The sequence below is a fragment of the Podarcis bocagei genome, assembly GCF_964188305.1.
Source record: "Podarcis bocagei genome assembly, chromosome: 1".
Taxonomy (NCBI): Eukaryota; Metazoa; Chordata; class Lepidosauria; order Squamata; family Lacertidae; genus Podarcis; species Podarcis bocagei.
In genome coordinates, this window is record NC_138125.1 from 71,000,928 (window position 1) to 71,022,667 (window position 21,740).

Sequence of the window (21,740 nt, forward strand, 5' to 3'; positions counted from 1 at the left end):
GGAAGAAAGCTACACCACTTAAAGCAGTTTGAAACTGATTTGGATTCCACATCGCCCAGATTATTTGCAGTTATCACTAGTGCTTAAAGAGTAATGCTATAATCTCTACTACACTACTAGACTCTATCAATCTTGACTGATCTGAAGAGTTTATCATAAGTGTCTTCCAGCGTTGACAATTGGGATAGGGGGACTATGGCCTCTATAGGTGTCACAGTTGGAAAAGCAACTGTGTGGCATTTTAGCAGGGACATGTTCTCAAAATAAACAGGACTTACTCAGATCTCATTATTACATTTAGCTATAATTATGTGTGGGTAGTTTGCATGTGCTCTTCTCTCATCACGATTCATGGATATCCAACTGAGCCCAGGCCCCACCTGCATGTTGGAGTATTCCATTTGCTTTTGTTGGTAGTATTCCCTGTTTATCAAGGCTAGCCCATTGATCATGAAGCAAATTTCAGACCCAGCTATTGTGTTTGGATGAGGTTGTATTTTGTCCTACATTTAGTTGGGAATTGTTTTCCTTATTTTTGGCAAATTCTGATTTACGTTGGTTGTTTCTAAAGCTAGTTGATACAGCAATAGCCTCTCAGGTCAGATTTAGGTGACATTATAGTACCCTTTGCATGTTGATCACCCACAAGGGGCTCCAAGAAATCAAGGGGCAGTGGAACCGTACGATTGGCCCTGCCCCTGAAGCTGCATGGCTACCCACCTGATTCAAACTTTGAGAGAAATGCCATACTAGCAAACAAACAAAGCCTTCCTTCACTCTGCTTTTCCTCGATGAATTTCTAGGTTTGTTCAAAATACATACCTTATTATTATAGAATACCTGGGTAACTTGGAAACCAACCTTAGATTATCAGATATATTTTTTAAAAATAGGACAGTGACAATGGTGGCATCAGGAGCAAGTACAGTAGAAGCATGAGGCAGACTGAATAAGGTCATTGTGATTGCTTAATTTTTTTGTCTGAGCCATGCAGCATGAATGAATTACGCTCTTTATTTAAAAATGAAAAAGAAGAGTACACGCGTCTTTCCCCCCCCCCCCTTAAAGTTATCAGGAAGGCTTAAAGAAAACCAAAGAACTTGAAGAGCTGAAAGAAGATGATGAAGAGAAAATAGATGAGAGCCCCAAAGAATGTGTAGCAGGTGAAAGCGACGATGAAATCAGCAAGCAGCACAGGTGAGAAAACAGCTGGAGAGGGGGGCAGGAACCTGTGGCCCTCCAGATGTTGTTGGACTTGAGCCCCCATTGATTGAGCCCACCCAGCATAGCCAATGATCAGAGATGATGGAAGTTATAGTCCAACAACAGCTGGAGGTCTCTCCTCTGATTTAGAAAGTGAATATTAATTTGTATTATTAAATGTGTGCTGCCTTCTGGGATGCTTTGGAGGTTAATTCAGAAGAATGCCATCAGTGGGGTAAAGCTACTCCAACCAGCTTTTTTAGAACAACTCTTCCAAGCAAAAATAATGTTATGGGCAACAGAGGCAAGGTTACTGTTGTTCCTGGAAAGATGAAATTTAAACAGATAAATTCAGGTTGGCATTTTATTGTTCGTATGAGCCAGTGGGTAAAATTTATAAAGGCATTGGGACAGAGTGCTTTCATACATGATGATTCAATCGCATTTGAGCCTCTAAAATACATTTATGTTACATGAAGGAGAAAGTGAGGGATTGTAGGAATATCCTAAGCAGTTAAAAGACTCTGGGCACAGACTTATGAGGCAAATCTGCATAGAATATGCATATGCTATTCTGTAACCAAAAATGCACACTGAAGACAACTTTCAAAGCATGGGCGGAACAAACTCTGACTCTTTGTGTCAAAACTTAATTTGCCTTAATTAAGATGCCAAGTGGCTGGGTCTTAGTGGTACTGTGGTTTGCCTTGCTGCCTTCTAAGCAAAGTTTTGAAAAACGTTTTTTGCAGGTGGGAGTGGAGGAGATATGGAGGCCAGCACAAAAGTCCTAGGGCTTGGGCCTACCCCTTAAAATCACCGCTAATAAATAATAATAATACATTTTTATTTGTATCCTGTCCTCCCCGGCCAAAGCCAGGCTCAGAGCGGCTAACAACAAGAAGTAATACTCTTTACAAACTGATTTAGAACAAGAGCTGTTAGAATACTTGTGTGTTACCTGTTTGTTTTCAATACTCTTAGCCTATGTTTTAAATGGTATAGCTGTGAAACCGAAGTCAAATTTAATGAATATGCTGGCTTCCTTGACAGTCAGCTTCTCATCTAGTTTTTATTGGAACCTTTGATGGCAGTTTCATCTCATGATGAAAAATCTAAATGACTGTACATGCCACAAATAGTGCATCTTTCTCCTGATGCCGACTGTAATACTTTTAATATGAATATGTCAATTTTCATCTCAAAAAACAAAAAGAGAAAAGATATGTATTCTGAAAGTACTAAAATTGAGACAAAAATAATGAACCACTTCATGCTCATGGGGACAGCTGTACCTTTGATCCTGTGAGATATGACCTGATGTGGATAGCCATCTGTACTGCTAAGCCATTCAGTCTTAAATGATATGGTAGCTTTCCAAATAACGGAACTACCTAACTTGTAACTTCTACATACTTGCTTGATTCCTTTTCATTTTACAGCAAACTTGAAGTTGTTATCCACTATGTACAAATACTGTACCCCAAACTGCATAAACACTGGAACGTGCTCTGGATTGTAGCTGCTGTTATCGTCATTTTTGCTGTGGTGCTGGGAATCTCCAGTTTATACAACTACTTTTCCTCCTGTACTGAGTTGTCGACTGGGCCACGAGTGAAAGCTACCTGTTCTGCTGTCCAGCAATACTTCTGGTGGAACTCAGGACTGCAGCATGACCAGCGCACGGAATAACAAAAGCATGAACGGGGAGGAGAACCGCTTAACGATACAGCAGTAAGCACCTGTTTGAGAACCAAGGTGCACAAAGCAGAGCGGTGCTTTGTCACTTTTGTGGTGGTTAAATGTGATCAGTAACCTACTGCTTAATTTCGTCTGTGCCATCAGACTTGTGAATGCCGTGTGATTTTTATCTAGCCAGATGCACCAGCCAATAAATGCTGTTCTCTCTTTCATGCTAATTGTTATTTGATTGATGTGCCTGAATATCACTACATGAGAATATAAAGATAGTGTTTGACCAAAAACTGGGCATTGACATCTAGGTTATAGGTGGAACACAAATTCCAGTGCTTCTAAGGGATGTCACTTGCGGCCTTCTTCCTATATAAATGTCAGCACTGATTCCTTCTATAAATTTCAGGGGCTTTTCAATTTATTTATTTTTAGCCCTTAGCGTTATAATAGATTAGAGAATTGATTTCACAATCATAAGGAATAAGCAAAAGATTAAATGGAAAAATACTAAAGGCATTGTGTCCTGGCTACAAGCTGGTGCCAATGGTCTCAAAACAGGTTCTCGGCATGAATGGAAGCAGGAACATTTGTCACTCCACCACACATACAACATAACTTGCAACACAGTCTTTGTTACTTCACACATACTTTGTTCATTCTTTTCTTTTTGAATGGGGAGATTTCACCAGAGTCATGTGCATGTGGTACATGATACACATGGTGGGGTTCAGTGGAGGTGCCCAATCAGTCACATACAGTCTCTATTTTGCATACAGAAGACATGCTCTAGTAAGTGTGAAATGGCTCTGGGTCTGCAAAATCTGTCACCTACATTGGTGATAACTGGTAACCTGCTGTAAGCACAGCAAACTGAAAAGAACTATATTGCATTCATATAAGAAGGCGTGGTATATTTGCAGAAGAGAACTGACATTTCTGTTAGGGAACATTTCAGCCAATGGAATGTAAACAACACAGATGTGGTTTTACCATTTGTTATATACTGAGCTTGAAATTCATACTCGACTCAGAGTATATTTCATCATTCATGAAGCTTTCTATTGGAGGAAGCATCTTGTGTGATGTTTGTGCTCAAACTGTGCTAGCCTTTTGCACAAGCTTATCTAGCGTTCATTTGTGTTTGAAATTGATAACTTCTCTTGTATTGGAATTGGAGGCACAGAAGGAAGTGTCGGAAGCATGGTGAGCTCTGATTCAGACAGGATATTAATAGCTTTTCCTAGCTGGGCCTGAGTTCAAAACTCTGTTGAACACTTAGACATATTGTAGGAACTTATTCTTGCAGGAATCTGTTTTATGCGTTGAGAAGGATAAAGAGGTAGAGCCCAGTATAAACTTATAATTGATGTCATTTGATGCCTGATAATTTATCTTCAGTTTAATGAGCATTAGAGTCTCAGGAAATAGAAGTGTGATTTTAATTTTGATTCAAGCACCTGTTTGAAACACAACTTTGAATTTTCAGATATGTCTCTTAAGCGGCTCCAGAAGAGTAAAATATTGTGATTAAGTACGTTTAATAAGGCTAATGAGAAAGTGTGTCATTTGATCTCAAACTGGAAGAGGGGAATTAAAGGGGGGGCAAATAATCAACTTAAAGGTTTTTTGCTGGCTTTTGGATGAAATGACTTTGATATGGAATAGATACAATGTAGTTTTTCACTCTAGTGAAATATAGTTGAGGCACACCTTCTGCTGCAGACAATCAGGAAATTAGGAATAACAATGGTATTGCAAAAACCCAAATCAGAAAGCTATTTTATGTAAACTGCTTGATTTATTTATTTATTTAAATTAGGTGGTTTATGTATTTTGTTCAATAAGTAAAAGGGAAAAGTTAACTCCCTAGACAGTGGAACGTTTCTTATGAGGTGATCAACCAACTTTACAAAATTAAATTCTGATACTGTATTAGTAGTTCATTTTGTTCAGCTATGGTCAGTTCATGGATCTGCTCATAAATTGCAGGAATGAGCTCCATGACCTTTCTGGAGTGAATTCTCTACCATTTTCCTCCCAATCTTAACCACTGCTAAAGTTTACATTACCTCTGAACCAAACCACTGTTTGCTGCTAACCAGAATTTTAAAACAAACTTTCACTTTCTGTTCAATAGCAAACCCTAATTAGCATATTAACCATCATTAAAGTCAATGCTGATGTAAGCCTTAATCATGATTAAAGCCAACGGAAGGAATTCTTATATGGAGGTTGGGGTTTGAGCATGCAGGTGGGGCAGAGCATGTAGTCCTAAGTCCTTAAGCATGGTTAAGGCAGCAGAAATGTTAAACCTGAACCACCGCTAGGGGATAATGCCAATGTAAGTTGAGAGGCAACACCTCATTCTGCATTTTCTTCCCTTACAATAATTCTACTGTGAAACCACTGCATTTTTTTTTAAAGTAGAATTACTTAAGATGCATAGCTTTGACACATGGGGCCATCTACCTGCTACAAAAATGATTTACTGTTTCACTAATTATTGGGAAAACAGTTTAATGTATAGAGCACCTGAAATGTCAGTCTTCTTGTTAACAGGATTTTAGACCAAACATAATTGATTTGTTAATAAGTATTGGCTCAATGGGTTACAAATCAGTGCCATATTTTTTGAGACAAAGAAAAGATTATGCATTTTGGGGGGTCTTTCTAAAAAAAAGTTCTGTTCCTTTAAATTCACAGGACTCATGTGGCTACAAAGAGCAAGTCAGCAATCTTACACCATACACACCAAAATAGGATTTTGTTTTGGGGTTGTTGGTTTTTTTTTGAAGTGCAATATTTTATTTATTTGGCTTTAACAAGACACATGTGTATTTTGTGCACAGCACTGATGTTTTAAAGTAGGTGGAACTCGAGAGGCACTATTTTGTGTATCCTGTTTTAAATTTTGTAAAACTTTGCACAGGTGTGCTAGTATTGTACTGTATAGCATCACATACTTGAGATTTGGAAATAAAATATTGTTTCAGAGCCCTCTGTGTTGCTCATGTCATCTGTGACTTATTTATTCTGTGCATGGGCACTTAGGAATTCCATCAGAGAACACAAGTTGTATGTATGGAATGATTAGCGATAAGAAAAAAATAGGTGCTGAAATTTTCTTTCTTTCTCTCTACCCTGTTTTCAGTAATACAGGGTGAAGCACTCATCTTCTCAAGTGTGCTTTTTGTACAAACACAAGTTTAAATGGAAATGGAAACACAAAAACAATCAGGAATAAATTTAAAGGCTTCCATTATCCTTTCAAGTGCAATTGACACTGTGTAGTTTTTAAAGCACAGACCTTTTTGAGACACAAGGTTTGCCTCTAGGGACAAGATGTTGTCCATCAACCCAACCTTGCAAAATCCCCCAACTTATAAATGTGCTTTTGCCATGTTGTTTTAAGATTTATTTGACCCCCTTTGCTATATGATCACAGCCATTCTGTGATGACGTAATGAATGTGATTTACTGGAGTTATGTAGTCAATTGCTTTTGGCTACATGATGGCATTCCTAAGGGAAAATAAAGTCAGTAGCTTTGCATCGTTGCCCTAGCTCAAAATGGCTGTGAGGTCAGTGTGGGGATAGAACATGACTCAAATAGGATGTCAACGTCGTCATTTTCCCATTGCTCACCCTTACTCTTTCCTCAGCGCTAGATTCATGGCGGTGTGGGCTGTTCTGCCACACAGTTCATTAAGCCAAGTGGGCACAATATTGAGAAGATCAGTAATTGAGAAGATCCATTTGGGGGCGAGCAAAATTTTGGCCTTGCACAGGTCACCATATTATGACAGATTACCAAGTCCCACCTTTACCTCTACGGATCTATATAGCTAGATTCGGAGTGTTACTTAGGCTGCCTTGTTCTTAGCAATGGGGGCATCTTTCACCCCTCCGATACCTGTCCCAACACAATGGGTGAACACTTTTTTCATCATTTTTTGGAGGGGAAACAGCACACACTAAAGGGAGTGATCCTTTGGAAGCAAGAGAAAGCCTTCATGAAAAACACCACGACTCAGGCACTTTTGGTTACTCTCTGTTAATCGTTTTTCCAGACTTCAGTTCTTCACATTTTCTCATCAGTTTGCTTTAAAATAAGGAAGGTGACTTCGAATCACACTCTCTGTGTGCATTTGGCTATTTTGTCATGTTCCGTTCACAGCTTCTTGAGGAATCACTTGGCCACGCTCAGTGCATGCCCTAATGGCATCTCTTCTACCTTAGATGTGATCGTGACACTGCTGACAAAGTGAAAGACAAGAGATACAGTCAGGTAGGAAAACGTGAGTCTGTCAGAGACTGGATCCTAAGTATAAGCACAAGTTGAATCACTGCGTCTAGTTTCAAATAAAATCAAATTTTGATTCTATATTGAGATTCCTGCATTGAAGGGGTTGGACTAGACAATGACTCAGGATCCCTTCCAACTCTACAATTCTATAATTCTATCCCTTCCCAAAAACAGAGTTTGTAAACCATTACCTCAGTCAAATAGTCATTTTTTTCATCTTTCAACCATGCATCTAAATTATAAATTTATATCAAAAGTTCTGATTTCCATGTTTTTACATATAAGGTAATAAACAGTTTTACACACCACACCCGCAGCTTCTGGCTAACAAGTGATTAGGCTGAATGAAGGATAAGTGACTCACAACTGCCTAAACAGGAACTATCACAGAATGAGCACCCCAGAGCTATGGGGGAAATCTTCCCGTTGTTTATAAGACGAAGAGTATAACATCGTGTTATCTCTCTTCCTCAGCTGTACGTTTTCTGAGTCAGCACTAGTTTTATTTTCCATGCTGCCCCCTAGCTTTTTTTGGGGGGTGTCATGCGTTTCCACTTAGTGACCTTGACCTGTGGGATGGCTTTTGAGCTCAGCAACAAATTTGTTCCTGCCTGCGGTGGAGCACAGTGGCCGTTCAGCAGTTCTCAAGGGAGGACCTCATTTGGAGATCACAAGGTGCGCAAGGCGTCACATTTTCAACACTGCAGGGTGGGAAGGAAGCAACCTGGCTTGAATCTCGACACCTGCTGTTCCCGAGGATGGCATCTCATGTTGGAGTTACAATCTTCTTTTTCTCAACCTGGATTGCAAGCATCACAACCCAGCACAATTTTCCTTTGGAAGGTACGTTTTTAGTATGTTGCTTGTACTGTTTTTTTCTGAAGTGTTTTGTAGCACTGTAAGGACAAGGTAATCGAATCCAGCCCACTATTCTCAGCAAGATTATTCACAGCTCTGCAAATTAATCCCGGATTGCAGTAAAATGAAACACAGAGCAGGCGGATACCTAAACAATAAGGGGTGCTTCCAGACTGCCACTGTTTTGGGGTGGGATTCAGACACATAGCAGCAAATTTGGCTGGCACCATTAAAGCGGACTTTATGCTCTCGCACAACAAACTTGTTTCTGGCCCCCAAAATGTGGACTCTTTGCAATAAAGATGCACTGGAATGGATGGAATAACACTTGCTTGGCCCAACATTGTATAACCTCTCTGCAAACAAATCAAAATGAATGCTCAATAAATAGCTAATGTCACCTAACCTCCCTACAAACTTTATGCAAACAAATCAGGACACTCAATAAACAGGCTGTCTGGAAGCAGCCAAGAACTCCTAAGTGTCTCCAGTTAAAGATGCAATTAGAATGTTAATAAATTATTCAAAAATGAAATTCTGAATCAGGTGTTACAAGTAATGTAGCAGTTACCTTAGCTGCAGAATCAGATATTTTTCTGTGATTTTTTTTTAAGTTTTATTTTTTTGCTTGGATTTGTTCCTCCCTTCCCTCTTATTATCTTCAAAATGTGTTTATCAACCAAACCACAAAAAACAAGGTTTTGAATCTACTGAGCAGTTCAAAAGTTTTTGCTGGTTATTAGTTTAATGACTTTTAAAATGATTTAAAGTTGCTCTGCTGAGTGCTAGCAAGCCATCTGTTTTTAGCCAGTAAGTTCACAGCCCAGGTTATAGTTGTCAAAGAGCACAGTCCAGCACTCTATCCCTGCTAAAAAAATTCCAGTCACCACAAGCTTAATATACTTTTCCCTTTTCCCTTACTTGTTCCCACTGTTTCAGATAGAATCCCTTCCCTTCCTCCTTTTCCTTCCTTGCAAGTTCAGCCACACCCATTTCCACTTCAAGTACTGAGAGAGAACAGCCAAGCCGCTGGACTGACTAATATAGCTTTATAATACTGTATGATCAAACTCTCCAGTTCTATCTGTCACTGCACAAGAGCTCTTTCAATGAAGTTCATTTTCCTGTTTCAAGTAAACTTCCTAATCTTAGGAAACTTAGGTTATGAGTAAAGCACTTAATAAAAAAAGATAGCAAAGTTATGTTGCTATTTGAAGCAGAAACTCCAAAAGACGCCATGGAATTTGTTTTAAATAATATTATGCCCTCTAATATGTACTGTCCCTTCCTGCCTAATGGTAGTGTTGGCACTGAACACCACAAATATTTGCACGCACCGAGAGCACTCAGTTTGGTAAGAAAAATTGGTCCTTGGGGAGTAGAGTATTGTTTGAGGCAAATTGATGACTAAAGAGGAAAGAGGAGTCAAGATTCAGATACACAATGCTTATTTTTAAACCCTGCTCCCTTATTTTAAAAGAAAGGATGTCTCTTATTCCCAAGGCTAACTGTTTTGCAGAATACTGCAGATATTTCTTCCCTCCAAATCTAATAGACCCTTATCATCTTGACTGTACCTCATTTGTCAAATGTTCTTTTTGAACAGCAAGTGACTTTGAATTCTAGTACAGTGGTACCTCAGATTACATATGCTTTAGGTTACAGACGCTTCAGGTTACAGACTCCACTAACCCAGAAATAGTACCTCGGGTTAAGAACTTTGCTTCAGGATGAGAACAGAAACCGTACGCCGGCGGCGTGGCAACAACAGGAGGCCCCATTAGCTAAAGTGATGCTTCAGGTTAAGAACAGTTTCAGGTTAAGAACGGACCTCCAGAATGAAATAAGTTCTTCACCCGAGGTACCACTGTATTATGAAAGGGAAAAACAGTTTTCAATCCACTTTCTTTATGCCATTCATAATTTAATGCACCTCTATAATGTCCCTTCTTACTCAAATTTTCTCTTGGTTAAAAAGTCCCCCATATGGTAGCCTATACTCATAAACTTCCTCAGGCTTTTCTCAAGACTCCAAGGTCTTGTTCCCAGCAGTGGCAGCCTTTGAGCTCTCAAATTTCAGCAGTACCCTGTACGACGACACTAAAATCAACCACCCACACACCCATCTCTTGCGCTCTACAGCATTGCTGAGGCACCCCTGCACCGTGGCGCCCAAACCAGTCCTGCTCCCCTAAAACTGCCTCTGTTCCTGGTCAATCACTGTCAGTTCAGACCCTGTAAGTGTATATATTAAATTAAGACTTTTTGCTCTGATGTGCATCACTTTACATTTCCTTACACTGAATGACATTTGCCATTTTACTGTTCCTTCACCCTGCTTAGGACGATTTGCAATCCTGTTTTGTTTTAACCACTCTGAACCATTTTGTATCACCAGCAAACTTGGTAACTTCGCTGCTCACCCCTAACTCTAGATCATTTATGAACACATTTAAAAGCACATGTTCCCAAACCAATCCTTGGATATCAAGGTGGTCCCAGGCTGTGTACATTATTCTTTTTACATTCCATTGTACCCTCATAACAATTCTTTAGAGAGTGACTAGGCCGAAGGAGAGTTAAAATCCAGCTCTCCCTGATCCTTACTAACCAAAGTTAAAGAATATTGGTTATTGGGAATAGGCATGACCCTGGCTTGGAATGCTGGAGAGACTCAGCTAGTTGGTGTAATTATACAGTGGTACCTTGGGTTACATATGCTTCAGGTTACAGACGCTTCAGGTTACAGACTCCACTAACCCAGAAATAGTACCTCGGGTTAAGAACTTTGCTTCAGGATGAGAACAGAAATCGTGCTCCAGCGGCGCCGCAGCAGCAGGAGGCCCCATTAGCTAAAGTGGTGCTTCAGGTTAAGAACAGTTTCAGGTTAAGAACGGACCTCCAGAACGAAATAAGTACTTAACCCGAGGTACCACTGTACTTGACTTTATGTAAAGTAGCTCTTATAATTTTTCCACTCTTCAAAGTACATGAAATTAAAGATAAAATTTCTATAGGTAATCATTTGCTGTATTTCTTCTCTGTTTGCAGATGTTAAGACTCTCCAGTGCAGGATTTCTGGAATAACTCTTGCTTCACATGTTAACAATAAAGGTGTATTTAATTTTGTCACTGCACGACAAATATGCGAGCAGCTGGGGTTACAGCTGGCATATAAATCTCAGGTTGAAGAGGCTCAGAAGCATGGCTTTGAAACCTGCAGGTACAAAAAATCTTTCAACTTTTAAAATATTTTATTGTAGGTTGGCAAATAGACATCTCTTTGTAGATACAATATTTTAAAAATATTATTATAAATGAATCTAAAGCATGAAATAATTACCGTAAATATCTACACCTTATTCTGACTTTTCTTAGATTAAAAGTAATTTATCCATTCTGGGATTAAGGCTGCAATCCTAACCTCACTTACCTGGGAGTAAGCCTCATTGAATTCAATAGGACTTACATTGAGTTAGGATTGTGCTGTGACTGTCTCTGTTCATTTCCTTCACAGAAGGGATTTCAAATATTTAAGTCTAAGTCCATAGAATAACATCCAACATTAGTAGTACTCAGAGTAGACCAGCTGAAAAATTGACTTCCCACCTCCGTCTCACTTGAACAGGATCCTGCTATCCCATATCACAAACTCCTTTTGAAACGTCCCCAGGTTTCCAAAGAGACGGGCTATGTGACAGGGAGAGTTGCTGTTCAATACTTGTAAGCCCCAGAGTCTCCTTAGGGTCACAGAACTGTGTAGATCCTTAGATCTCAGAAATAGTTAGTAATCAAATCATTGACATCTTTGCACATTTTTATAACACGTCTTTCCATTCCTTTTACACTCTTGTTTTACATTACTTACCATGTAACATCCTGACTGTGACATTATACAGCTTTTCATTTCCTGTTCTTGCCAATTTTATTAAGTCTGAATCTTAAACACAGTTATTAGGAAGTCAGCCCCACTGAACACAATGGGACTTGCTTCTAAACAGATGTGTTTCGATGTACAGAAATCGCTAAAGTCAGGGCTGGCCCAATATGTTTTGACACTTGCAGTGAAGTACAAAATGGTTCCTCCCCCTGCCCCCACCAGGGAAGAAGTGGTGTGTGAAGATCTACATCGCGAACGGGGGGGGGGGGATAAATATCTAAATCGGAACATGGGTGGGAGGAGATCAGCAGCACCTCCCTATGCCAAGAGGTTGCTGCCTGAGGGGATGCTGAGAAGGCAGCAGATCCAGTCTTCAAGGCGCATGCTACAGCTGTCACTGCTACTGTGGCAGTGGTGGCAGTGGGCATTGCACTCTTTGAAGGTTGGATCTGCTACTCCTATGGATCCTGCTGCCCAAATTGGTCACCTCATCTTGCCTCCTTGGTGGGATGTCCTAAATAAAGTTTTGGTTTTTTAAAACAACCAAGAAGAAAACTTTCTGTGTCCTTGAGATAGTGTAGTCGTGTGTGACATACAATTGCTATTATTGGATGAGTTGTTTGATTATGCTGAAGAACCACATCAAATACATATTCAGCAGGAAGGTGGTATTAAATTTATACATGCTTATTTGCAAGTAAGCCAAATTGCACAGTGATGCAGTCCAGACCCATTCATAGGCATTTCATCCCCCTATTTAAACATATGACAATTTCAAGTGTTAAACTACAAATGGCAAATCTTGGAACCCGGATTGCAAATCCATAAAGTTGTCAACAGTAGAAAATATTGCCTATCTTTTTAAAGATAAACCTGTGAGAGAACCTTTCTACAGCATTATTTGCTTTTCCTTTCTTCTATAAAAGCTCCATGTTGCAGAGTAGGTTGTCTAATAAGTGTCCGGGAGAAACAAAGCGTGGGCCTCACACAATCAATCAATCAATCAATCAGTCAATCAATCAATCAATCAATCAATCAGTAAGCAAGCAAGCTATTTAATGGCCCACAGTGACCAGAATAAACGTTCAGTTTAGCTTTTATATGCTAAATTTTATCAACAACATTCCTTGATATAGGCATACGCTTAACAGAAAAACAATGTTTTCTGTTGTAGTTTTGGCTGGATACAAGAAGGGTATGTTGTCATTTCCCGGATAACTCCAAATGAAAAATGTGGTAAGAATAAAACTGGAATAGTCGTCTGGAGAACCAAACATGACTATCGAGTCCATGCTTACTGTTACAATTCTTCAGGTGAGTGAGCCAAGATAATGAATCAAGCAATAATATTTTGTATCAAATCTCTTTCTCCGGCGAGCTAGGGACAAAGGTGAGAGTTGTTTCCTAGTTCTGCTGGATCTCTCAGCGGCCTTTGATACAATCGACCATAACATCCTTCTGGACCGTCTAGAGGGGTTGGGAGCTGGGGGCACTGTTATACAGTGGTTTCGCTCCTTTCTCCTGGGCCGTGTTCAGAAAGTGGTGGTGGGGGATGAGTGTTCAGACCCTTGGGCCCTCACTTGTGGGGTGCCTCAGGGTTCCGTCCTCTCCCCCATGCTTTTTAACATCTATATGAAGCCGCTGGGAGAGATCATCAGGGGGTTTGGACTGGGTGTCCATCAATATGCAGATGATACCCAGCTCTACCTTTCTTTCAAATCAGAACCAGTGAAGGCGGTGAAGGTCCTGTGTGAGTGCCTGGAGGCGGTTGGAGGATGGATGGTGGCGAATGGATTGAAGTTGAATCCTGACAAGACAGAAGTACTGTTTTTGGGGGACAGGGGGCGGGCTGGTGTGGAGAACTCCCTGGTCCTGAATGGGGTAACTGTGCCCCTGAAGGACCAGGTGCGTAGCCTGGGAGTCATTTTGGACTCACAGCTGTCCATGGAGGCGCAGGTCAATTCTGTATCCAAGGCAGCTGTCTACCAACTCCACCTGGTACGCAGGCTGAGACCCTACCTGCCCGCTGACTGTCTCGCCAGAGTGGTGCATGCTCTAGTTATCTCCCGCTTGGACTACTGCAATGCGCTCTACGTGGGGCTACCTTTGAAGGTGACTCGGAAACTACAACTAATCCAGAATGCGGCAGCTAGACTGGTGACTGGGGGCGGCCGCCGAGACCACATAACACCGGTCTTGAAAGACCTACATTGGCTCCCAGTACGTTTCCGAGCACAATTCAAAGTGTTGGTGTTGACCTTTAAAGCCCTAAACGGCTTCGGCCCAGTATACCTGAAGGAGCGTCTCCACCCCCATCGTTCTGCCCGGACACTGAGGTCCAGCGCCGAGGGCCTTCTGGCGGTTCCCTCATTGCGAGAAGCGAAGCTACAGGGAACCAGGCAGAGGGCCTTTTCGGTGGTGGCGCCCGCCCTGTGGAATGCCCTCCCATCGGATGTCAAGGTGATGGACAACTACCTGACATTCAGAAAACATCTTAAGGCGGCCCTATTCAGGGAAGCTTTTAATGTATGATATTTTAGTGTTTTTGGGTTTCTGTGGAAGCCGCCCAGAGTGGCTGGGGAAACCCAGCCAGATGGGCGGGGTACAAATAATAAATTATTATTATTATTATTATTATTATTAAGCGGATGTAGCGACATTTCATGTGAAGGCTATCCAGTTGCCATGAGATCATGGCCAGCCTGCGCCACCCACCCCACAACTTAAATTTTGCACCATCTCTCAGTTTACCCTGACTCTTGGATAAAAGGAACTACAAGTTACAGATAAACTTTCAACCTGAGAGAGGAAACTATCCACTAACTTCTCTGTGTCCCCTTGGTCAAAGTGTATGGTATGAAAGGGCAGTAAAGCAGGTAGGGCGAAGAATCATTGGGGTGTGTCATGATATGTTGTTGTCAAGGTTTCAGATCAAGCTTTGTTACAGTGGGCTCTCCTTTCTTTCAGGTTTTAAAGTGGCGGTTGGATGGCTATTAGCCAGAGATTATTTAGCTGCAATTCCTGCATTGCAGAGGGTTGGATTAGATGGCCCCTTGGGATTCCTTCAATTCTATGATTCTAAGATTCTTTGAATTAGGGATGGGATGGAGATATAAGGAATGAAGGGGAGAGCAGATAGGCAAAATTAAAAAGAAACATTTTTCTCTCTAAATTCTAAAAGTTCCCCAACTTATTTCCTCATAAACCTCTTGAAAATTACTGATGGTGTACCAATTGCAATGCACTCTGCTAGATGGTGCATGATTTTTAATTGTATTTTATTGCTTCTTTTATTTCTTGTATGACAATTTACATTCCATACAATTCAAATTGTGATAGAAAAAGATACCCTGCTGGTTGATGCTGGATCAGAGTGTCTCTGTCCTTCACACGATGATGATGATGATGATGTTGTAGAAATTTCTGTACTGCCCTTCATCTTAGGATAACAGTGCATCTTACAATATAAAAACACAAAAATACTACCTAATAATGAGTGTGTTAATCTCTAACAGTCTTGGTGTAAAATGTACTTGGATAAATTTGTGTCCTCCCTGTGACTTTTGGCATCACTTAAGGACTCTGGTGATAAAAGTAATATCACTCTGTCATTCAGCATCCTATTCAGTCAATGAAAATGCGTCATCAAGCTTCCACCAGGGACTCATATGAAGAACTGTAAAGAGGTCATTTCCTTCTATTATATTAAAATGTACTCAGAATGGCCATTGGTGTCATAATAGCTTTCAAACTGTGTAAATTATATAAACGACCTTCAGAATAAGGGATTAGTTATTCCTCAGGATCACATTGGCAGCTCAATTCTCTTGCTGCATTTAATATATCAAAGCACCTACAGGCTACAGGCGCACACAAAGCATGCCTTTAAAATGTGGCTTTAAGTACCACCGCAATGTAATGGGTTGGGTAACTTTCTGAACCAATGTTTTTCCTGGCCTAAGGGCCAAACTAGATGAGATGTTAATTTTGTGAAAGCAATGAGTAAGTATGTCGTTTCATTTAAATAACCACTATTAGGACCAGATGTGCAGGAATTTAATGCTTTCGACTCCCATTATGCTCCCAATTTTCCTGTTGTGAGCAGGAGAAAGAGCCCCCAGCAAAACATTTTTTTTTCTAATGGATATTCAACCTTCCTGTTGTTAACTGTCATATTGCTGCTGACACCTCCTTCTTGTTTCTCAGGGATCCTACTTACGCTGACAGTGCAGTTCCCATCCAGCTTAGCTATTAGAGGCACTAGGATGAGGATGAAGTGTACTTTAAACAAACAAACAAAAAGAAATAGAAATTACCACCTGATTTATGATGGTTGTAGCAAGGAGGAAAACGTTCACTGCAATTCAGTATGAAAAGTCATTTCAGCTGCATGCAAAATGCTAGTGTCAATACATCTCATTGCACTGCTTTCCCTCATCTTTTCAGACACATGGATTAATTCCTGCATACCAGAAGAAAGTACAACTGCATCCCTGGACGTTACTATGGAGGCAAACTCTACTTCTGCCGTCTTGCCTCAGGACACTTCAGCAGTAGTTCAAACATCTGAATCACAAAAAACTAAAGAGCCTTCAAAGCTGCTATATCGTATTATATGTGTATCGCAGACCATTTCACCAACAGCACCAACTACAGAGGATGTGATCCTACATCTCACGGCAAAACAAACTGCCTTTAGAAATGATTCTCTGTTTGGAGGTAAGAGCAACATCCCATTATTTAGCTTAGAGAATTAGATGTATGGCTGTTTTCATACTTTCCCCATGCCTTCTGGTCTTTTCCAGTGGTATAACAAAACATCACTAGATGTGTTAATGCAAATAAAAGGAAAGCTAGGGCTTCATCTGAGGTTTAAAAATTCCATATTGAGTGGAGGTAAGGGAAAGGTGACATTTTGAAGCAAGCAAGAAGCTGTACGGAATGTAAACTAAACCAGACCTGCAGGAGTGAAGGAGATTCTTCATTTCTGATGTATTTTAAGAATTATTTATTTTTGGCCTAGCCTAGATCTGTTTCAGAAGACTCTTATTTTAATATTACATCCCTTGGGGGGGGGGGACTGACACCTGGCATTAGTATGGCTGAGGAAGCCCCTGGTTTGAATCTTGCCTCCATCATGAACCCACTAAGGTTGTGTTCCCACTTTCATTTACTGTGCACTCACTTGCCTTTCCACATGACATTATCCAAAATGCAAATGAATCCTGTTGTTATAAAACAGTACTGTCTGAGATTTGTTTCTCAAACCAGTTTCACGCCAATGGGAATCTTACCTCCATACAGACTTGGAATATGCACAATCCAGTCATGGCAAAGAGGCAAAATGTTTAGAAACGCTAAATAGCTGTGCCTAGAACAACAACAAATCGACCAAGGGGTGGCTACCCAGGATTTTATGTTTAGTGGTGCCTAGGACCTAGGGCAGGATGTAAGTGGTGTTGAACTGATTGGAAACAGTGGCCACAGTGGTCTCAAATTCACCATATATGTAGGTGGGCTATTGCCAGGAAAGTCCAAGAAAGTTGCATTTGACTTCAAAAGAGGAAACTTCCCAAAAATTAGACTAGGGAAAAGGTAGATGAGAGAAAGTGAAGAATGCTTGCGGGTTGTTCAAAGCCACAGATCAGGAAAGGTAAAGTCTTAAGTGCAGGCAAAAGTGCCACCTACTCCAGAGGATTGAGGGGACCCGACGTGACGTTCTGATATCACATGCCCGAAGTCATGTGATATCAGGACACTGTACACGGAGCCTTCTAAACATTGAGGGGGCCCGGCCCTTAAGTCAAGGGTCACATTCTCTTGTTGGAAGTAATCTGTCATAGGCCTAGTGCTGGCAATGAGTGGAATTAAAACAAGCAATGGGTGAGGACAGAGCCCAAGATATGTGAGTACCTTTTCTCTCTTTCCACCACCCATTCCCCCATTTTCCTCTCCTTGATATCTGCATGAAATGTGGTTGAGGGCTATAACTTTCCCCCTCCCCCAGGTTTAGGTGGGTTTCTGCTGCTTACTTGCTTGTGGGAGGTGTGCTAGTTTTGAGATATAAGAGAGTTCTTCTTCCCCTGTATCCAAAAGGGCATGACAGATAGTTGCTGCTCATTGTGGCTGCTGATGACATGACAAAGTAGTTATGTCAAAGAATTCTTAGTCAATCTCATTTCAGTCCAGGGATACTGAGCTACAGAAGTGGTTTCAAAGTCTTTTTTATGGAAATGTCATTCCAGGGTGGCCAGATAGAAAAGCAGACCGCACTCCCGCACCTTTAATAGTTGATTAGAAGAGGGATCTTCAGCTAATCCTACTGTTGTGCAACCTATGCTGGCAAAAAAATCCCTATTCTACTAATTATTAAAGGTTCATGAGCCCTGTCCTCTTTTGCATCTGGCCATCATAATTTTTGCTAATGGAATTTGCCATCATAAAATGGGATTTACTCCCGGGTAAGCAGGTGGCGCTGTGGTCCAAACCACACAGCCTAGGGCTTGCCGATCAGAAGGTTGGCGGTTCGAATCCCCGTGACGGGGTGAGCTCCCGTTGCTCGGCCCCAGCTCCTGCCCACCTAGCAGTTTGAAAGCATGTCAAAGTGCAAGTAGATAAATAGGTACCACTCCGGCGGGAAGGTAAACGGCTTTTTCGTGCGCTGCCCTGCTTTCGCCAGAAGTGGCTTAGTCATGCTGGCCACAGGACCCGGAAGCTGTCTGTGGACAAACGCCGGCTCCCTCGGCCATTAAAGCGAGATGAGCACCACAACCCCAGAGTCATCTGCGACTGGACTTAATGGTCAGGGGTCCCTTTACCTTTACCTTTAAGTGTGCATAGCACTGCAACATTAGATTTTTCTCGTCAGTCTAGATGATGACATCATCTTTCTCAAACTCTGAGAGGACAAGAACAGAAATAAAGTAATGCTAACAGGCATTTTGGGGTGGCTTAATGTTAAAAAAATTATCAGTGCCAAGATTAATTTACCAACTACGCCCAGGCTGAATCATATGCCAGGACACAGTGACTAATTAGTTGCACATGCTCTGTGGGGACAAGTTGTTCAGCAACAAAAGCATGCCAGTATGACAAAAATTCCTGCTGTTCTGTGAAGTTCCAGGGAAATTTTTTTGGCCACAAAATATTTTGTGTATATTTTTTTTAAAGTGTGCTGCTTTAAGACATTTTATAACACTTTTGGAGTAGAAACAAAATATGGTTTTTTAATTTTAAAAATCACATTTTCATATAAAATCACATAAATGAAAACAAAACCATCAGATCCATCAATATGAACAAAGGACATCCACAACTCAACCAGTCACAAAAACCAAATACAAGCTAAAACAGAAATATATTGGATACTTTTTTAAAAAAAAAAACAGGGAGAGAAAAGCAATTCCTGAAAACAACATTCCACAATGCAAGGAGTGTAACAGTAAACGTCCCTTTCTTGGCTGCATATCTCCTAAACTCTTGCAGAGAGGACAAGTCAACAGATGAAGCGAGTCCCTGATGCAGAGCAAGCTAGTTCCTCAAATACTTTGGTCCTGAGCTGTATAGGTCCAAAACGCCCCCTTGAATTCCCATCCACATCCACAAATCAATGTTGTGTGCTGACCAGCCTTTGGAAACCACCAGACATGATGGATTACCCTTCACACACTTTGATTCTAAAACAATCTGTTTCTCTCTCTAGGTGTACCCACTGCCCTCCTTGTGCTCGCCCTCATCTTCTTCACAGCAACAGTTGTTTTAGCAGTCTGCTATGTCAAAAAGTAAGGGTATTTTTTTGTTTTATTTGCTACAATAAATATCCATATGCATCTTTAGACATCTGCTGCCTTGACATGTGCGCATTCAACATGCTGACCAAGAAAGTGAGCCTTGGACTCTGCAAGTAGACTGCTTTGTGCAAGTCAGCCTCTAACCCTGTACCTTTATTGGCATGTATATTCTTTTATGCAGTAGAAACATAATACAGGTGAAGCACATTTCCATACATTTGTACACTCAAAGGCATGTGTTCATATACAGTGTTCTGCACATGGAAGGGAAGTGCATGTACATAATCTGCATGTTATGGTCTCTTCATGGATGTAGCGGGGGGGCAGGGGGGCAGCTAACCCCAGATCAAGTAAAACAATATAAATATTTAACTAACTGACCAATCACGTCAGTCCTGCTTCCCCCCCCCCAACAAAGGTCCTGCCCCTCCTAACAAAAATCCTGGCTACGCCCATGTGTCTCTTGACCACCAGATCTGTGACCTTCTGTGGAACAGCAGCTCATAAAAGAAGCTAGCACTAGTACTCTGATCTGGTCCTGGGATTTTACCTAAATACATCCCTCAATTCTATTGGGGGATAAACACATGAATTGGGAACTGCTGTGCTGCACAGTTGCATTTATGTGGCTTTGGTGAGTTCAAAGCTAACTATACAGCATCCTAAGGGTTATCTGAGTTGTCCTTGCACCTTCTCAAGAGTATGTTCATTGCCTGCTTCAATTCTTTGAGTGGCAAGAGGTTCCAGACATAGTGCAAGTGCTTAGTTTCCTTTGGAGAAGGGAGCATTGGAGACTTATGGTTACTTGTCCAATTTCCTAACTTGTTCCAAATTTTGTTTAAAGATACAAGAAAACATTTCCATTTACCAACAAGGAGGAGAAAAAGGTAGAAATTGAAACCAAGAACATCAAAGAAACAAAGACAAGCGTCAAAACACCAGAGCAGGAACCCAAGGGAAACGGGAAAAACATGGAAGAATCTCAAGCCAAGCCTGAACCACGGGTAAAATGTTTGGAAGCAGAAGTTTAAGAAATGGCATCCAAATGGACATATCTTAGATGAACAAATGACAGATATTAGCAAATTGTTTATAAATGGATGGTTGTAAATACTGCCAAAGTCAATATTTTTGTCTCTCTATGCAATTTGTACTTTATGCATATCAGCTATACCATGTCATTACAAAAATATGCCTAGTTCATTACAGAATTCCATAAATGGAAGGGTTAATGTGGAGAGGAGAGAAAAGATCTGATTCACATGGGAAAATGTGGCACAAACTTTGTAACTATGAAATGTTGTATCCAACTTTTCAGATAAAATTGTACTAAACACTTCCCTATAGGAATCACTTTAAGCAGGCAGTCTTCTCTCTCTCTCTCTCTCTCTCTCTATTTAAACCAAAGACAATTATAACAGAGCAATCATCTGCATGACATTCTGAGGTATGTTCCATCCTCTTCTATAGAGTTTTCTCTGCAGCAACTGTGTTTAGGATTAAAGCATAATATATCTCTCCAAAAAAATATGTTGCCATTGTCACATTCATTATCATACCACGCTATACCATTTTATTTATTAAGATTGCTCTGAAAAGACAATATAATTATTTCTATACAACTTCCAGGGAGATATATTTGGATACAATCTTTTGAAACAACACGATTGGTTTCGAATTATTATGGAAGGTTTTTCCATCTTAATAAAAAAAATTGCAGAAATCATTTTTGCAATGTTGTATGGAGATCATCTGCAAACCAAAAAAGCATACAAAATTGGCTTTTCTTGCCATTAGTTAAACTCAAAGTGCATATGTCAGGCCATAGTAAATTGTTTAATGGTGGCATTTTGAACATACCATTGATACTTATAGAAGTCTAACTATATTTACACCAAAGTAAGTAAGTAAATCCAAGAAGGTTCAGTGGGACTACCTAGTAAATGCATATTGAATTGATTTTGGATGTAGGCTGGAATTACACATAGGAAAGAAATTGGCAAGTAAACACA

At 40.6% G+C, this 21,740-nt stretch overlaps 2 protein-coding genes across 4 annotated transcripts in view; both read left to right on the forward strand.

Moving 5' to 3' along the window:
* The window catches only part of IRAG1 (inositol 1,4,5-triphosphate receptor associated 1), a 94,343-nt gene extending 88,453 nt beyond the window's left edge, over window positions 1-5,890 (forward strand). For all 3 annotated transcript variants that reach the window (XM_081196545.1, XM_081196547.1, XM_081196546.1), the window contains exons 35-36: window positions 1,069-1,197; window positions 2,643-5,890. In XM_081196545.1, coding sequence (XP_081052671.1) covers window positions 1,069-1,197; window positions 2,643-2,892 — 379 coding nt within the window. In that variant the 3' untranslated portion in view covers window positions 2,893-5,890. The remainder of the gene's footprint in view (window positions 1-1,068; window positions 1,198-2,642) is intronic.
* A 1,901-nt stretch (window positions 5,891-7,791) lies between these two features.
* Window positions 7,792-21,256, forward strand: LYVE1 (lymphatic vessel endothelial hyaluronan receptor 1). Its single transcript, XM_081184430.1, has 6 exons — window positions 7,792-8,043; window positions 11,110-11,281; window positions 13,113-13,252; window positions 16,385-16,657; window positions 19,641-19,719; window positions 20,573-21,256. The coding sequence occupies exons 1-6, from the start codon at window positions 7,959-7,961 to the stop codon at window positions 20,757-20,759; spliced, it is 936 nt and encodes a 311-aa protein (XP_081040556.1). The 5' UTR covers window positions 7,792-7,958; the 3' UTR covers window positions 20,760-21,256.
* The last annotated feature ends 484 nt before the right edge of the window (window positions 21,257-21,740 follow it).

Coding starts and splice junctions, on each gene's coding strand:
- LYVE1 (XM_081184430.1), top strand. CDS start 7,959: ATGGCATCTCATGTTGGAGTTACAATCTTCTTTTTCTCAACCTGGATT. Junction 11,282..13,112: donor CATGGCTTTGAAACCTGCAG/GTACAAAAAATC, acceptor TTTCTGTTGTAG/TTTTGGCTGGATACAAGAAG. Junction 16,658..19,640: donor AAATGATTCTCTGTTTGGAG/GTAAGAGCAACA, acceptor TTCTCTCTCTAG/GTGTACCCACTGCCCTCCTT.